The 17,674-nt window shown below is 40.7% G+C and overlaps 1 protein-coding gene across 1 annotated transcript in view; it reads right to left on the bottom strand.

Annotated features, from left to right (window-relative positions):
• EIPR1 (EARP complex and GARP complex interacting protein 1) overlaps positions 1–17,674 on the bottom strand; it is a 291,898-nt gene that overhangs the window by 28,210 nt on the left and 246,014 nt on the right. The window contains exon 7 of the mRNA XM_073568152.1: positions 8,292–8,459. Within this exon, the coding sequence (XP_073424253.1) occupies positions 8,292–8,459 (168 nt within the window). The remainder of the gene's footprint in view (positions 1–8,291; positions 8,460–17,674) is intronic.

A 17,674-nucleotide genomic window follows, 5' to 3' on the forward strand; every position in this document is an offset into this window, starting at 1 on the left:
AACACTTGTGGGTTGATATTAAAAATTCAGTTTCTGAGGCAAAGCCAACAAATGTCAAAAAATTGTGGGATGGAGTCCAAGCATCCCGGGCTGGAATAACAGGTGACAGGGGCCAGAAGTTGGTTCACTCTACAACATAGTATTGAAGCAGTTCTAAAAATCTTCAAAATAATAGTACATATTGTGAGTTTGCAAAGATAAACGCAGACACTGCAATTTTTTAGAACACCCCAATGTTCATTTTTGGCTATTTTCTGAAAAGTAGTTAAAAATTACATACATTTCTCTTCATATTTTGAATTTAAAAAAAAAAAAAGTGTGCAATGTTCCCAATGCTGGAAATAAAAACTAGTATAAAGATTTTGATTAACTCATGTTTTTTGACCACACTGCTATTATTTTGAACATTACTGTAAATAAAAGTTCTAAAGGAAAAAAAATGTGTCATTACATATTTTGGAAAAAAAAACAAAAAACATTCATGCTAAGTATGGAGGAAGGTAAGCCACGTAATACAGTAAAGTAAGAAATCTTAAAGTGGCTATTTTTTAAAGCAGAAAAGGCTTTAGCATAAAAACCTAGTAGTAAATCAGGTCTGTCTGCTTACTTTCCTGCAGCACCTTACAAGCAACGTACCCATGTTGCTGCTGCAGCCAATCATTTGCTTAAGCAGTCCTACCTCTATAGTCAGCATTGTTTGTTAGAAAGAAAAGTAAAAAAAAATAAGCTGCAATGTATTAATTTAGTATTATTACAATATTTTAACAACCAAATGTCCAAAATAAAAGTTAGCCTGACATCATACTTGCAGTCATTTTATTATTATTACCGTATGTATTTTTTAGAGCACCATTGATTCAATAATGCTGTGCATGAGACAATACTAATAAATTACAACGAACAAACTAACAATGACAGACGGATACAGAGGGGAGAGCGCCTACAGTCTACTGGATAATGGGGAAAGGAGGAGACAGTAGGTTGGGGGGTTGCGGCAGCTCTGATGGCGTGAGGTGGCGGGGGGGGGCTCAGTGCAGGCTGTAAGCTTTCTTGAAGAGATTGGTTTTCAAGTTCCGTATGAAAGTTCCAAATGTCGTGGATAATCGGATGTGTTGGGGCACAGAATTTCAGAAAACGATGGTTACTCGGGAGAAGTCTTGGAGGCGATTGGGTTAGGAAAGTACAAGTGTGGAGGAGAAGGAGATTTGGGAGGTCCGGAGATTATTTATGAGAAGGTATCAGGAGATTAGTTTGGTGATATATGGGAGAGACAGATATGGGCGGCCTTGTAGGTCAATGTTAAGAAGACGGAAAGAAGAAGCACAGTAGATGACACAGACAGGATTAAAGTCCGTCTCGCCTAATACTTAGTTTTATAAGCTGACCGCCTCCATACGTTTTCTTTCAGCGATCTGAGCATTATGCGCCTGTCTACTGATAATTTCTTCCACTGGAATTCTCACAATCGCTTGAATGTTTGCTGGATCCTTTTCCCAATAAGAGTTCAATAGCCCATTTATTGATTCTTTAGCACTTTTGGATGTGCGGTTTGAGTCATTATTCTTTTGTAGGACCCATTTTGTTAGACTTAAACCTAGTTTTCTTACACTTGGGAGAACATTTCTCTCTAAAAAGGCTCTGAAAATCCTCAGATTTCATTCATTGTTCCTGCAACACCTTCAAAGCCTCCAATCCCAAAGTTACATAGGCGAGTGGCCTCACATTATGCCTTTGCCATGGGTCAATTTTTCTTACATTATTTATTTTGTCGAACATTTTCCAAGAAAGATTGTGCTTTATTTATGTAACTTGTGCCAAAGTTCAATCACTCTCATATTCCTTTCTGCAAGCAGTGGGGTCCTCTTTGGCTTTTGCCAATACATCCCTGTTTCGTTCAGTGTGTGGCATATAGTATAGGAGGAAAGCATAGGCGCCAGATGCCTCTAGCTCAGCCTGGTGGTCTCTGGATGTTGTAAGCGGTTCTTTTAAAACATTTCAAACAAACTTTGCAGGGTTAATTCATCCATTTTCCTGTTTCAACCACATTCTTGAAGGTTCATGACTTTTCCATTAGTAGGAAACTTTTTGATAATATTTCAAACTGATGACACCAGGATGCCAGGGTCTTTGAGAAAGACCAGTAACCCACAGACTGCTTGTGCTTGGTGACAATAGCATTTCTGGCAGCTTTCTTATCTTTGCCACTTATTGGCTAATTAAAGTCATGATAGCGCTGACAACGTGGAGGCAGATGAGTCTATTTTTTAATTAATCACAGGGTTAGTGTAACTTTGTCATTTGTCCTGAATTTTTTAAAAATTTTTCCTAAGGTTTTTTTGAATTTTTCTGTCTAGTGCCTTTTCTATTATATTCTGAAATACCTATAATGATGATCACAACTGTATGCCAAATAGAAGAATCACTGCGGATGGCAGTAACCAGATCCAGCAATCACTTTACTAGATGGAACATAACCAACTGTAAGTAATGAAACAGACGAGTTTGGGCAACCGGACTTGTGGCAGATTAGTCAATGAGTAATGATAGTATTTTAATTTAACGCATTCCCTGTCAAATATATCAAAACATGGTCAGCCAAATGCTCATATTGGATGGTTGATGTCCGAAAGATCGTTCAGCCAAGTGGTCCCGTGTTCTCTATGAGAAAGTGTCATGGTATGACTGTGGAATAGCAAATGGGCTCCTATACTGTCCCTCGGGCTAGAGGTACATGGCTATCCCTGTCCCCAGGATTACCCCCTGAAGGTGGATATGCCTGGGTCTTATTCCTCACTATGCTCCTGAGTAGCAATAATCTGTTAAGTGTATGGGGGGAACACAAACAAGACAGACAGGGCAAAACAGAACCCAGTGACACAGCATTTCCAGAGGGAAAAACACTAAGGAATAAAAGTGTAGAGCTAGTGAGGCAACAAAGTAACATAAAAACACCAAGGGAAAAGGAATGGCTTCACCAAACACTGCTTGCAACAACTTTGGAAACACCACCAGTTAACCAGGATGTGTCCACTTCTCCAGACCAGGACAGACTAAAGGGGCCTTTACACATAGCGATATCGCTAAAGCGTCACCAGTTTGGTGAAGCAGTAGCGATGTCGCTAGCGATATCGCTATGTGTGATACTTACCTCCGACCGGCTCCCCCGTTGTCTGTCGCTGATCGCGCGAGATCGTGCGGCTCTGTTTCTCGTCGGGCGCTTCCTGCTGGCGCCGACGAGCGACGCGGGCGGGAGGACGTCAGGATCGCCGCATCTGAATGGTAAGTAACGACCGCAGCAGTGTCGCTACATCGCTGTGAGATCTTCCTTTTTGGCAGCTCACTAGCGATCATTTAGCGATGCACCAGCGATCCTGACCGGGTCGTATCGTTGTCAGGATCGCTGGTGCATCGCTAAATGTAAAGGGGCCTTAACTATAGCTGGCAATATCTGCATAACAAAACCACCATATGTAGAAGAAGAGAAGACATGATTGGTACTCCCACAGCATGTGGCTAAAAAAGATTAACAACCCCAGCCCAAACAGTGGCTTTCCCCCACATATGGGGTATTGGCATACTCAGAAGAAATTGCACAACAAATTTTGTGGTCCATTTTCTCGTCATACCCTTGTGAAAATAAAAAAAATTTGGTTCCAAAGTAAATTTTTTGTGAAAAAAGTATAATGTTAATTTTTTCCTTCCACATTGCTTTAGTTCTCGTGTAGCATCTGAAGGGTTAATAGTAACATAGTTATTAAGATTGAAGGAAGACTTTAAGTCCATCTAGTTCAACCTATCCTAACTTGCCCTAACATGTTGATCCAGAGGAAGGCAAAAAAAAACCCATGTGGCAAACAGTAAGCTTCACAGTGGGGAAAAAAATTCCTTCCCGACTCCACATACAACAATCAGACTAGCTCCCTGGATCAGCGCAATATTAAGGAAACTAGTGTATACACCCTGTAATATTATACTATTCAAGAAAGGCATCCAGTCCCTTCTTAAATTTTTGTAGGGAATCACTCATTACAACATCATATGGCAGAGAGGTCCATAGTCTCACTGCTCTTACAGTAAAGAATCCGCGTCTGTGAGTATGCTTAAACCTTCTTTCCTCCAGACGTAGAGGATGCCCCCTTGTCCCCGTCACAGGTCTAAGAGTAAAAAGATCATTAGAAAGGTCTTTGTACTGTCCCCGCATATATTTATACATTGTAATAAGATCACCCCTAAGCCTTCATTTTAAACTTCTTGAAAGTAGTTTTGCGCACCTTGAGGGGTGCAGTTTTTAGAATGGTGTCACCTTTGGGTATTTTCTATTATATTGACCCCCCCAAAACTCACTTCAAATGTGATGTGGTCCCTAAAAAAAAAGGATTTGTAAATTTTGTTGGAAAAATTAGAAATCACTGGTCAACTTTTAACCCTTATAAATGTCATAACAAAAAAAAATGATGTTTCCAAAATTGTGCTGATGTAAAGTTGACATGTGGGAAATGTTATTTATTAACTATTTTGTGCAATATGACTCTCTGATTTAGGCTGGTTTTACTCTTGCCGTGTTTTTGCGGCCCCAATGCATTTCTATGAGGCCGCAAAAACGGGCAACAAAAATTAGTAGGAGGGCCGTGGTCCGTATGGCCGTATTTGTGGCCGTGAAAAAATATCGTGCTTGCTCGATATTTTTCACGGCTTACAGACACGGCCACAATGCATTTCAATGGTACCGCAAAAACACGGTAGCTTGTTTTTGCGTTACACCGTATTTGCGGATCGACGTTTTTTCCCCTATTTGTTATAACAGGGAAAAACGGCGATCTGTGAAAGTTTTTTGCGGGAGACCACAAAAATCACAGCAATACGGCCAACAGAAATGGCCCGTGAAAACGGGCCGCAAAAAACACGGCAAGTGTAAAACCAGCCTTAGGAGTACAAAAATTTAAAGTTTGAAATTGGCTAAATTTTCAGCATTTTTGCCAAATTTCCATTTTTTTCATAAATAAACGCAAGTTATATCGAAGAAATTTAACCATTATCTGTTATACAGAAATATAGGAGGCTTCCACGTTACTGGTAGCACAAAGGCTGTGAAAAAGCAAAATGACACCTCATCCCCCTAAAGAAATCCAGCAAATTCTCTGCTCCCAAATCCAAATGCCCCCTCCCTTCTGAGCCCCAGAGTGAATAAACCACATTTAGCACCCACATGTGTAGCATTTCTACATCAATGAGAACCTGCCTAATTTACCGGTGAATGCAATGGGCACAATGTACTGACACTACAATGGCAGATGCAATTTTCACTCAGCAACATCCACTGCTGCTTGTTTCTGGCAAACATCCATGGAGTGAAAATCATCACTATACCTGTAGATAAATTCCTAGAGGGGTGTACTCTCCAAAATGGGGTTACTTGAGGGGGGATTCAGCTCTGTATATGGAATCCGCAAACTATTTTACAATAATTTGTTCAAGAGTCAAATGGCGCTTCTTCCCTAGTCTCACCGTGTGGCTAAGAAGTACTGTATAGCCACATAAAGTATTGTCATGTTTAGCAAAAATTGTGTGATAAATTTTGGTGTCACTTTTACCTATTTACCTGTGAGAAAATGTAAATTTCTTTGTGGTAAAAATGTAATTATTTTTTCTTCCCTGCCCAATGGTATAAAATTCTGTGACACACCCATGGTTTTAATAGGATCACTGCACCCTTAGATGAATTCACTGAGAAGTTTTGTAAAATGGGGTCACTTATGGGGGATCTGCTGCTCTGGTAACTCAGGGGTTCTCCCACTGGGTCATAGCACCTATAAACCGTAACAGAAAAATCTGTACTATAATATGGCGTTATTTCCCTTATGAGCTTTCCACTGCCTGAAAAGTATTTCCCGATTACATGTAGATTATTGGCACACTCAGGAGAAATTGCAAAACAAACTGTAAGGTCCATTTTTTCCAATTAGCCCTGATAAAAATAAAAAACTTGGAGATAAAACAACATTTTAGTGGTAAAAATGTAATTATTCTTTCGCCACCGCTCAACGGTATAAAATTATTTGACGTACATGGGGTGTCAACATGCTCACTTGACCCACAGAAAAATTCACTGCGGGGTGTGATGTGTAAAACAGGGTCACTTATGGGGGGTTTCTGCTGTTCTGGCACCTCAGGGGATCTGACAATGTGACATGGCACCCTCAAACCATTCCAGCAAAATCTGAACTCCAATATGGCGCCTCTTCCTTTCTGAGCTTTGCACTGTGCCTCAAAAGTAGTTTTTGACCGCATATGGTGTACTCAGAAAAAAATTATAACAAATTCATTTTCGCCTGTTACCCCCTTTGAAAATTAAAAACTTGGGGCCAAAGCAACATATAGGGGAAAAATGGTAATTTTCCATTTACTCAGCCTAATGTTATACAATTCTGTGAATCGCCTGAAGGTTAAAAATGCTCAGTACCATATATGGGGTATACTCCGGAGAAATTGCACAACAAATACTGGGGTCCATTTTGTCCTACTAATCCTCATGAAAATGAAAAAATTGGGATTAAAAAAAACAACATTTTTTGTGGGAATTTTTTTCATTTTCACAGATCAATGTAAAATTCTGTGAAGCAACTGTGTGTTCAAGGTCCTCAGCACATGTCTAGATAAATTCATTGAGGGGTCTAGTTTCCTAAATCGGGTCATTGTGAGGGGTTTCCACTGTGTTTAGGCACATCAGGGGCTCTCTAAACGCAGCATGATACTCACAGACCAGTGCATCAAAGTATGCATTATAAAAAACGTCACTCCTTCCTTTCATAGCCCTGACGTGCGCCCAAACAGTAGTTTTCCACCACATATTGGGTATCGGTGTAGTCAGGAGATATTGAACAACAAATTTTCTCCTGTTAGCCTTGTGAAAATGAAAAATTTGAGGCCAAAACAGCATTTTTGCAGGAAAAATGTATTTTTTCATTTTCACGTCTCAATGTTATAAAATTCTGTGAAGCACCTGTGGGGTCAAGGAGCTCGCCACACCTCTAGGATAAGTTCCTTGAGGGGTGTAGTTTCCAAAATGTAGTATGGGTCTTCCACTGTTTAGGCACATCAGGGGCTCTGCAAACGCGACATGGCGTCCGCTATCTATTCCAGCCAAATTTGCTCCTTCCTTTTCGAGCTCTGCCATGCACCCAAACAGTAGTTTTCCACCAGATATGGGGTATTCGTGTTGCATGGTCTATTTTCTCCTGATACCCTTGTGAAAATGAAAATTTGGGGTTAAATCAACATTTTTATGGGAAGAAAGTAACATTTTCAAACTGACGTTTCAAAAATTATGCTTATGTAAATTAGACATGTGGTAAATGTTATTTATTAACTATTTTGTGTGATATAACTATGGCTTAAGGGCATAAAATCCTTGATATTTTCACAAATAAACGCAAAAAATATCGGCCTAAACTTGCCATTGACATGATACGTGTCACGATAAAACAATCTCAGAATCACTGGAACGCGGTGAAGGGATAGGATTGAAAAATTTGACCAGGTCGGGAAGGTGAAAACAGGCTCGAGGGTGAAGGAATTCAGTACCACCAGTGGCAAAATTTTACTGGAATAATGCAGAAATCTGGGAGTGCAACCTTTGGATGGGTCCAATAATGAATTAGTTAAGGGTGTTTTCACATTGTGTTGCGTGTCTCCCTCTGGGCATATGTCAGATATCACCAGCAAAACAGGGTCCGAACACAGGAGATGGACACTCAGATGTAGTAGACTGTTGTAGGCGTAAACTCCGTAAAAATGTGCACGGCAGAGCGCACGTTCACTCTGCTGTCACCATTACAGTCTATGGCCCTGTTGGCGCATATATCCTAACCGTTTTGAGGGGGATTTTGGACGTACGCCCCGATGGTGACACGCGGTGCAATGTGAAAAGAGCCTAAGACCATCACAAAGTATGTGGGCAGCCAGTATGTGAACCTTGGTCATGATGAATTTTCATCCAGTATCATATGTGCAATAATATGCAATGAGTTAAATCTGTGCATAAAAACACGGTATGGATTTCCTATTTGCAAAGTAGAATGTAACACATAAGTAGAGACATGTCCACTCACGGCGTCTCCTTCTGCTAATCAGTCTCGCTGTGTGTTCAGTCTATTGTTTGCTTATATACATACGTGTTGGGTTGGCTGTGCCGCCATCTGTGCCCATATCTAAGCGTCATGATGTAAATGGAACAGCTTGCTTTGCATACAACAGAAATAAACACTGTGTAACAGAAGCCCCGCAAGTCGTACCAATGAGAATGTTCCTCTAGTGTTTTCACCGGCTCATTAACATTCCTGGTGTCCCAGAACTTCACTTTGCAATCATCTCCACAACTGGCCAAGTAGTATTGTTTGTTGGGATTGAAGTCGAGGTCTCGAACCAGCTGTCCATGGGCATTGTCTATGCAGTAGATCTGTCTGGAAAAAAAAATAAACAAATCACTTTGTGTAACCGGTGCCATCGCTAACAATACACAGAGACATTTCTCCAGGAAACATAATCTGGCGCAGCCAATGCTGAAAGTAAGCCAGGGATAAACAATGCAGAGCGTCTTTTTAGAATAGAAGTCGTTGTTATATTTTAATTATTGAGCTGTGGATGAGCAAATGCGGAGAAATCCCCCAACTACATCAAGTGCCACAGTGGCGCCTTCAGAAGATTTTAGCAGGTATCAAGAAAGTAATCAAGAGACTTGCCATGGAATCCTGAGCATAGCCAAAACAAGATCTGTGGCGCCCCCCACCCTCCAGCCGCTGACTGACAGTCTTCTTCTTTCTGCAAAATGAATGGAAGAAAACTTCCAATGAGCAGCTAAGAGGTTCATAAATAATCCAAACTCCGTCCAACACAGAGGAGACCTTCAAAGAATACATACCGGCAGTCAGAAAAGTCACTAAAAATATTCCCACATTTGGACAATCCAAAAAATACCCCGGTAAAATCAATTTAAAAAAAATCATACATTCTAAATATTTCCACATAAACAAGTGCACAAAAAAAATATATTAAACGGCTAATTGAGTCTCAACATTCCTAATGGTTAACCAGATTACGGCCAGGCACATTTCTGCTTGTCTTTTGTATCCGTTCATGAGCTTTTTTTTTTTTTTTTTTTTTTTTTTTTTTTTTAAGAGCTCTAAATTTTTCCTCGTTTGGATATTCAAATTTTTGCCTCTCTTTTTTTAACAATACATACAGAATTTTTTTTAAGATGTACAGCAGCGAAAATAAGTATTTGATACACTGACAATTTTGCAAGTTTTCCCACCTACAAAGAATGGAAAGGTCTGTATTTTTTATCATAGGTACACTTCAACTGTGAGAGACAGAATATAAAAAAAAACAAAAAAACAGAAAATCACATTGTGTGATTTTTACATATTTAAAAAGCATTTTATTGGATGAATTAAGTATTTGATCACTTAACAACACGCAAGAATTCTGGCTCTCACAGATCTGTTAGTTTTTCTTTAACCCCTTTCTGACATCAGACGTACTATCCCGTCCAGGGGACCCGGGCCCCTATGCCCATGGACGGGATAGTACGTTTAGCGCGATCAGCGGCGCCCACGTGGTGAGCGCCGTTGATCGCGGCCAGGTGTCAGCTGATTATCACAGCTGACACCCGGCACAATGTGTCAGGGGCGGTCACGGACCGCCCCCGACACGTTAACCCCTTGCACACCGCGATCAAACATGATCGCGGTGTATCGGGGGTTAAAGGGAAGCTGATCGCTGATCTGTCACAGTGATCTGTGATGTGACAGATCAGCGATCTGTCACAGGACAGTGATGTCCCACCTGGGACTATGTAATAAAGTTAAAAAAAAAAAAAAGTGTTAAAATAATTTTTTAAAAATCGCCAAATAAATTAGAAAAAAAAAAAAATGTTCCCCCAATAAATCCATTTTTTTTAAATAAAAAAACCCCCCACAATAAAAGTACATATATTAGGTATCACCGCATCTGTAATGACCCGCCCTATAAAACTGTCCCATTAGTTAACCCCTTTAGCGAACCCCTTAAAAAATAAAAAATGAAGCAAAAAATAATGATTTATTATCATACTGCCAAACAAAAAGTGCAATAACGCGCGATCAAAAAGACGCATATAAATATCCATGGTACCGCTGAATAAGTCATCTTGTCCCGCAAAAAACAAGCTGCCATACAGCATCAACAGTGAAAAAATAAAAAAGTTATAGCTCACAGAATAAAGCGATGCAAAAATAATTATTTTTTATATAAAATAGTTTTCATTGCATAAAACCGCCAAAACATAAAAAAATAACCTAAATGAGGTATCGCTGTAACCGTACTGACCCGAAGAATAAAACCGCTTTATCAATTTTACCGCACGCGGAACAGTGTAAACGCACCCCCCCAAAAGAAATTCTTGAAACGCTGATTTTTGTTCATTCTGCGTCCCAAAAATCGAAATAAAAAGTGATCAAAAAATGTCACGTGCCCGAAAATGGTACCAATAAAAACGTCAACTCGTCCCGCAAAAAATAAGACCTCACATGACTCGGTGGGTCAAAATATGGAAAAATTATAGCTCTCAATATGTGGTGATGCAAAAAATATTTTTACAATAAAAAGCGTCTTTTAGCGTGCGACAGCTGCCAAATATAAAAACCGCCATAAATAGTAAATCAAACCCCCCCGTTATCACCCCCTTAGTTAGGAAAAAATAATAAAATTAAAAGAAAATGTATTTATTTCCATATTCCCATTAGGGTTAAGGCGAGGGTTAGGGCCAGGACTAGGGCTGAGATTAGAGTTAGGGGTGTGTTGGGGTTCGGGTTGGAGTTAGAATTGGGGGTTTCCACTGTTTGGGTACATCAGGTGCTCTCCAAATGCAACATGGCGTCTGATCTCAATTCCAGCCAATTCTGAGTTGAAAAAGTCAAATGGTGCTCCTTCCCTTCCAAGCTCTGCCATGCGCCCAAACAGTGTTTTACCCCCACATGTAGGGTATCAGCCTACTCAGGACAAATTGCAAAACAACTTTTGGGGTCCAATTTCTCCTGTTACCCTTATGAAAACAAAAAATTGGGGGCAAAAATATCATTTTTGTGGAAAAAAAATTATTTTTTTATTTTCACGCCCGAGCGTTATAAAATTCTGTGAAGCACTTGGGGGTTCAAAGTGCTCACCACACATCTAGATAAGTTCCGTGGGGGGGGTCTAGTGTCCAAAATGGGGTCACTTGTGGGGAGTTTCAATAGTTTAGGTACATCGGGGGCTCTCCAAACGCACATGACACCCGCAGACCATTCCATCAAAGTCTGCATTCCAAAACATCACTACTTCCCTTCCGAGCCCCGACGTGTGTCCATACAGTAGTTTTCTCCCACATATGGGGCGTCAGCATACTCAGGACAAATTGGACAACAACTTTTGGGGTCCAATTTCTCCTGTCACCCTTGGGAAAATAAAAAAATTGGGGACTAATTGATGTTTGTGGAAAAAATACGATTTTTTTATTTTCATGCCCGGGCATTATAAACTTCTGTGAAGCCCTTGGGGGTTCAACGTGCTCACCACACATCTAGATAAGATCCTTAGGGGGTCTAGTTTCCAAAATGGGGTCATTTGTGGGGGGTTTCCACTGTTTAGGTACATTAGGGGCTCTCCAAAGGCAACATGACACCCGCAGACCATTCCATCAATGTCTGCATTCCAAAATGTCACTATTTCCCTCCCGAGCCCCGAAGTGTGCCCATACAGTAGTTTTCTCCCACATATGGGGTGTCAGCGTACTCAGGTACCAATTGGACAACAACTTTTGGGGTTCCATTTCTCTTGTTACCCTTGGGAAAATGAAAAAATTGGGGACTAATTGATCATGCGTGCGGAAAAAATACGATTTTTTTATTTTCATGCCCGGGCATTATAAACTTCTGTGAAGCCCTTGGGGGTTCAAAGTGCTCACCACACATCTAGATAAGTTCCTTAGGGGGTCTAGTTTCCAAAATGGGGTCATTTGTGTGGGTTTCCACTGTTTAGGTACATTAGGGGCTCTCCAAAGGCAACATGACACCCGCAGACCATTCCATCAAAGTCTGCATTCCAAAACGTCACTACTTCCCTTCCGAGCCCCGACGTGTGTCCATACAGTAGTTTTCTCCAACATATGGGCTGTCAGTGTACTCAGGACAAATTGGACAACAACTTTTGGGGTTCAATTTCTCCTGTTACCCTTGGGAAAATAAAAAAATTGGGGACTAATTGATCATGCTTGTGGAAAAAATACGATTTTTTTATTTTCATGCCCGGGCATTATAAACTTCTGTGAAGCCCTTGGGGGTTCAAAATGCTCACCACACATCTAGATAAGTTCCTTAGGGGGTCTAGTTTCCAAAACGGGGTCATTTGTGGGGGGTTTCCACTGTTTAGGTACATTAGGGGCTCTCAAAAGGCAACATGACACCCGCAGACCATTCCATCAAAGTCTGCATTCCAAAACGTCACTACTTCCCTTACGAGCCCCGACACGTGCCCATACAGTAGTTTTCTCCCACATATGGGGTATCAGCGTACTCAGGACAAATTGGACAACAACTTTTGGGGTCCAATTTCTCCTGGTACCCTTGGGAAAATAAAAAAAATTGGTGACTAAAAGATCATGTTTGTGGAAAAAATACGAATTTTTTATTTTCACGCCCGGGTGTTATAAACTTCTGTGAAGCACTGGGGGGTTCAAAGTGCTCACCACACACCTAGATAAGTTCCTTGGGGGGTCTAGTTTCCAAAATGGTGTCATTTGTGGGGGGTTTCCACTGTTTTGGTACATCAGGGGTTTTCCAATCGCGACATGGTGTCTGATCTCAAATCCAGCCAAAAACGTCAAATGGCGCTGCTTCCCTTCCGAGCTCTGCCATGCGACCAAATAGTGGTTTACCCCCACATGTGGGGTATCAGCGTACTCAGGACAAATTGCACAATAACTTTTAGGGTCCTGTTACCCTTGGGAAAATGAAATATGATTTTTTAATTGTACCGCTGTACGTTATAAACTTCTGTGAAGCCCTTGTGGGTTCAAAGTTCTCACCACATATCTAGATAAGTTCCTTGGGGGGTCTAGTTTCCAAAATGGGGTCACTTTTGGGGGGTTTCCACTGTTTAGGTACATCAGGGGCTCTCCAAATGTGACATGGCGTCCGATCTGAATTCCAGCCAATTTTGCATTGAAAAAGTCAAACGGCGCTCCTTCCCTTCGGAGCTCTGCCATGCGCCGAACCAGTGGTTCCCCCCCACATATCAGGTATCAGCGTACTCAGGACAAATTGCACAATAACTTTTGCAGTCCAATTTCTCCTGTTACCCTTGGTAAAATAAAAAAAATTGAACCTGAATTATTTTTTTTGTGAAAAAAAAGTTAGATGTTCATTTTTTTTTTTAAAATTTAAAAAATTCCTGTGACGCACCTAAAGGGTTAATAAACTTCTTGAATGTGGTTTTGAGCACCTTAAGGGGTGCAGTTTTTAGAATGGTGTCACTTTTGGGTATTTTCTATCACATAGACCCCTCAAAGTGGCTTCAAATGTGATGTGGTCCGTAAAAATAAAATGGTGTTGCAAAAATGAGAAATCGCTGGTCAATTTTTAACCCTTATAACTTCCTAACAAAAAAAAAATGTTGGTTCCAAAATTGTGCTGATGTAAAGTAAACATGTGGGAACTGTTAGTTATCAAGTTTTTTGTGTGCTATATCTCTGTGATTTAAGGGCATAAAAATTCAAAGTTGGAAAATTGCGAAATTTTCAAAATTTTTGCCAAATTTCCGTTTTTTTCACAAATAAACGCAAGTTATTTGAATGAAACTTTACCAGTATCATGAAGTACAATATGTCACGAGAAAACAGTGTCAGAATCACCGGGATCCATGGAAGCGTTCCAGAGTTATGACCTCATAAAGGGCCAGTGGTCAGAATTTTAAAAATTGGCCCGGTCATGAACGTGCAAACCACCCTTGGGGGTGAAGGGGTTAAGAAGCCCTCCTACTCTGCACTCATAACCTATATTAATTGCACCTGTTTGAACTCATTACCGGTGTAAAAGACACCTGTCCACACAATCAATCACTTCCAACCTTTCCACCATGGCCAAGACCAAAAAGCTGTCTAAGCGGAGAAGGCTGTGTGTAGTCAGATGAAACCAAAATAGAACTTTCGGGTATCAACTCCATTCACCATGTTTTGAGGAAGAAGAATGAGTAGAACTCCAAGAAAACTGTCCCAGTGTGGGGAGTTTTTATGCAAAGGGAACAGGACGACTGCATCGTATTGAAAACAGGATGGATGGGGTCATGTATCGTGTAATTTTGGTCAACAACCTTCTTCCCTCAGTAAGCGCATTGAATATGAGTCGTGGCTCGCTCTTCTAGCATGACAATTACCCAAAATACACAGCCAGAACAACTAAGCAGTGGCACCGTAAGAAGCATTTCAAGGTCCTGGCGTGGCCTAGCCAGTGTCCAGAGCTGAGCCCAATAGAAAATCTTTGGAGGGAGCTGAAAATCAATGTTGTCCAGAGACAGCCCCGAAACCTGAAAGATCTGGAGAAGATCTGTATGGAGGAGAGGACCAAAATCCCTGCTGCAGTGTGGGAAAACTTAGTCAAGAACTACAGGAAACGTCTGACCTCAGTAATTGCAAACTAAGGTTTCTGTACAAAATATTAAAGTTCTGTTTTTCTAAAAAAAAAAAAAAAAGAAAAAAAGAAAAAAACCATACAATGCGATTTTCTTTTTTTTGAAGAATGTGTGTCTCACAGTTGAAGTGTACCTACAATAAAAATTACAGACCTCTCCATTCTATGTAGGTGGGAAAACGTGTAAGATCGGCAAAGTGTCAAATACTAAAATTTCCACTGTATATATACATATATATTTATGCGCACATGTATAATATATACCCACACACATATGTATCTAATATATAAAGCTGAATGTGTGTGTGTGTGTGTCCGGGATTGGCATCTGCACCGCCGCAGCTACAGCCACAAAATTTTGCACAGTCACACGTCTGGACCCCGAGAGCGTCATATGTTGTGAGGCGAAATTTTAACCCCGCGCGTTCCAATTCACCAAACAATTTTGCCTATTAGTCTTATCATTTCTATGGTGTTATCGTCCTTTTGTAAAACTGGAAATAACACAATTTATTACCGCGCCAACACAGACCACCCTCTAACACAGACTGCAGGGGGAGCCCAGTATCACACAGGATAGGATTATATACACGGCTCAGCAGTCAGTATCACACAGGATAGGATTAGATACACAGCTCAGCAGTATCACACAGGATAGGATTAGGTACACGGCTCAGCAGTTAGTATCACACAGGATAGGGTTAGATACATGGCTCAGCAGACGGTATCACACAGGATAGGATTAGATACACTACTCAGCAGTCAGTATCACACAGGATAGGATTAGATACAGGGCTCAGCAGTCAGTATCACACAGGATAGGATTAGATACACAGCTCAGCAGTCAGTATCACACAGGATAGGATTAGATACACAGCTCAGCAGTCAGTATCACACAGGATAGGAATAGATCCACTGCTCATCAGACAGTATCACACAGGATAGGATTAGATACACAGCTCAGCAGTCAGTATCACACAGGATCGGATTAGATACACAGCTCAGCAGTCAGTATCACACAGGATAGGAATAGATCCACTGCTCATCAGACAGTATCACACAGGATAGGAGTAGATACACAGCTCAGCACACAGTATCACACAGAATAGTATTAGATGCACGGCTCAGCAGACAGTATCACACAGATTAGGATTAGATACACAGCTCAGCAGAAAGTATCACACAGGAGAGGATTAGGTACACAGCTCAGCAGACATTATCACACAGGATAGGCTTAGATATACGGCTCAACACACAGTATCACACAGGATAGGGTTAGATACACAGCTCCGAAACAGGATGTGCAAACGGAGAGGACATTTTCATTCCAAGAATTCCACTCATTCCATCTGATTTGTTTTTGGATTTTAAACGCCTCCAGTTTCCAGTTCAACTGCTATTTGCAATGTCCATTAACAATGTTCAGGGACAGTCATTGAAAGTAGTAGGGATCGATTTGCAATCTCCAGGCTTTTCTCATGGTCAACTTTACGTGGTCTGTTCAAGAGTTGGAACTGCCAAAAATCTGTTCATCTTTGCACCGAAAGTAAAAACCAAAAATCTTGAATGAGTTGAAAATAAAATACCATCAATACTAGGGTAATCGTTTAATTTGTGTTGCAAATCTGTAGTCTTCAATATATGATGTGAAATGTTTTTATGTGCAATATAATCATTATAATTTATTAAAACTAACCACAGTTGGTTACTATGCCCAGGCAACGCCAGGCTCTTCAGCTAGTATATACATATAAACAAAAATCACAATTTTCTATATAATTTTTGGACGCCTGAGGGGCTAGAACCAGCGGTGGCTATTTTTTTTTTTTTACTTACTATTTACTTTATACATTCTGCTCCCAACAAGATCATAAAAGAACCATGGGGGGATTTCAGCATTTAGTATAACCTACTAGCCAGTTGCAGGAATGTTCAGCCTTCTTAGTCTGCTTCTGAGCAGATCTAGCAGTTCCAACACCCGATGATCACTGGGACCAGAGAAAGATGTAATGTTAGAGCTTCCTAAACTGTATGCATAGCGGTCACTAGGCAATGTTTATACAGAGATCAGGAATGAAGAGCTGGTAATAAACCACCTCTGCCTTCTCCCTGAGGAGCCGGTTGGTCCATATGTGGCATCTTCTTGGGTCACTTTCAGCTGCAAGATTTCTGTACAATTGCTGACTCTGCAATGATGTTCTAAAATGTTATTGCCGAGTAATGTGTGGACCGCTTGGATGGTTAAAGTCATTTGGTAGTCCATAAGCAGTTAAAATGGCAAAATGCTTGTAAAAACAAGCTACGTTCCAATTTTCTTGCAATTAACCATCCTCTATACTCTCATAAACAGAGGGATTTTATTTGTCATATTTAATGCACTTTGTCCTGGCTACTGCTGCAGTTAAGAATATGCTGTAGTTACAAGATCTCTTTAAAATCGGACAGGGATCAGACTTCAATGCTTGGACTGACTGTGGCTCTCCCGACCGAGCATAAGAACTGCATAGAAATATTTGAAGCAGTCACGCTTGGGTCAGGTGAGCCAGCGGCCAGTCCTTGCATCGCGGTCTGATTCATACGGCCGTCTCACTGCGCCCCTATAACGTTTAAGTGATAATCTAAAGCTGGCTGGATCACTGAAGAACATGATCTGGTTAGGTTCAGTGTCACAACACTCCTCCAAAGCGGTTGTGGCAAAGCTGCCGCCGCTAGCAACATTAGTGGGCACATTTAAGGCCAGTGGTGCAATCATGCTGCTGGTCCAAAAATTCATCTTCAGGAGCGCACCCCACCCCGGCAGGCAGAAAGATAGGAGGTGAAGAAGAGATGCTTTTCTGTAAATTAAACATTATAATGCTTTAACAAAAATGCAAAAAAATATAAAAATCTACAAAAGTGTGTGTATTGATTAAGCACAGGGAATTCAATAATTCATCAACATAATAAAAAAACTCGATCAACATAATTAAAAATAT

This window comes from Dendrobates tinctorius, unplaced genomic scaffold (genome assembly GCF_039654945.1).
Source record: "Dendrobates tinctorius isolate UK_male_01 unplaced genomic scaffold, ASM3965494v1 ptg000021l, whole genome shotgun sequence".
NCBI lineage: Eukaryota > Metazoa > Chordata > Amphibia > Anura > Dendrobatidae > Dendrobates > Dendrobates tinctorius.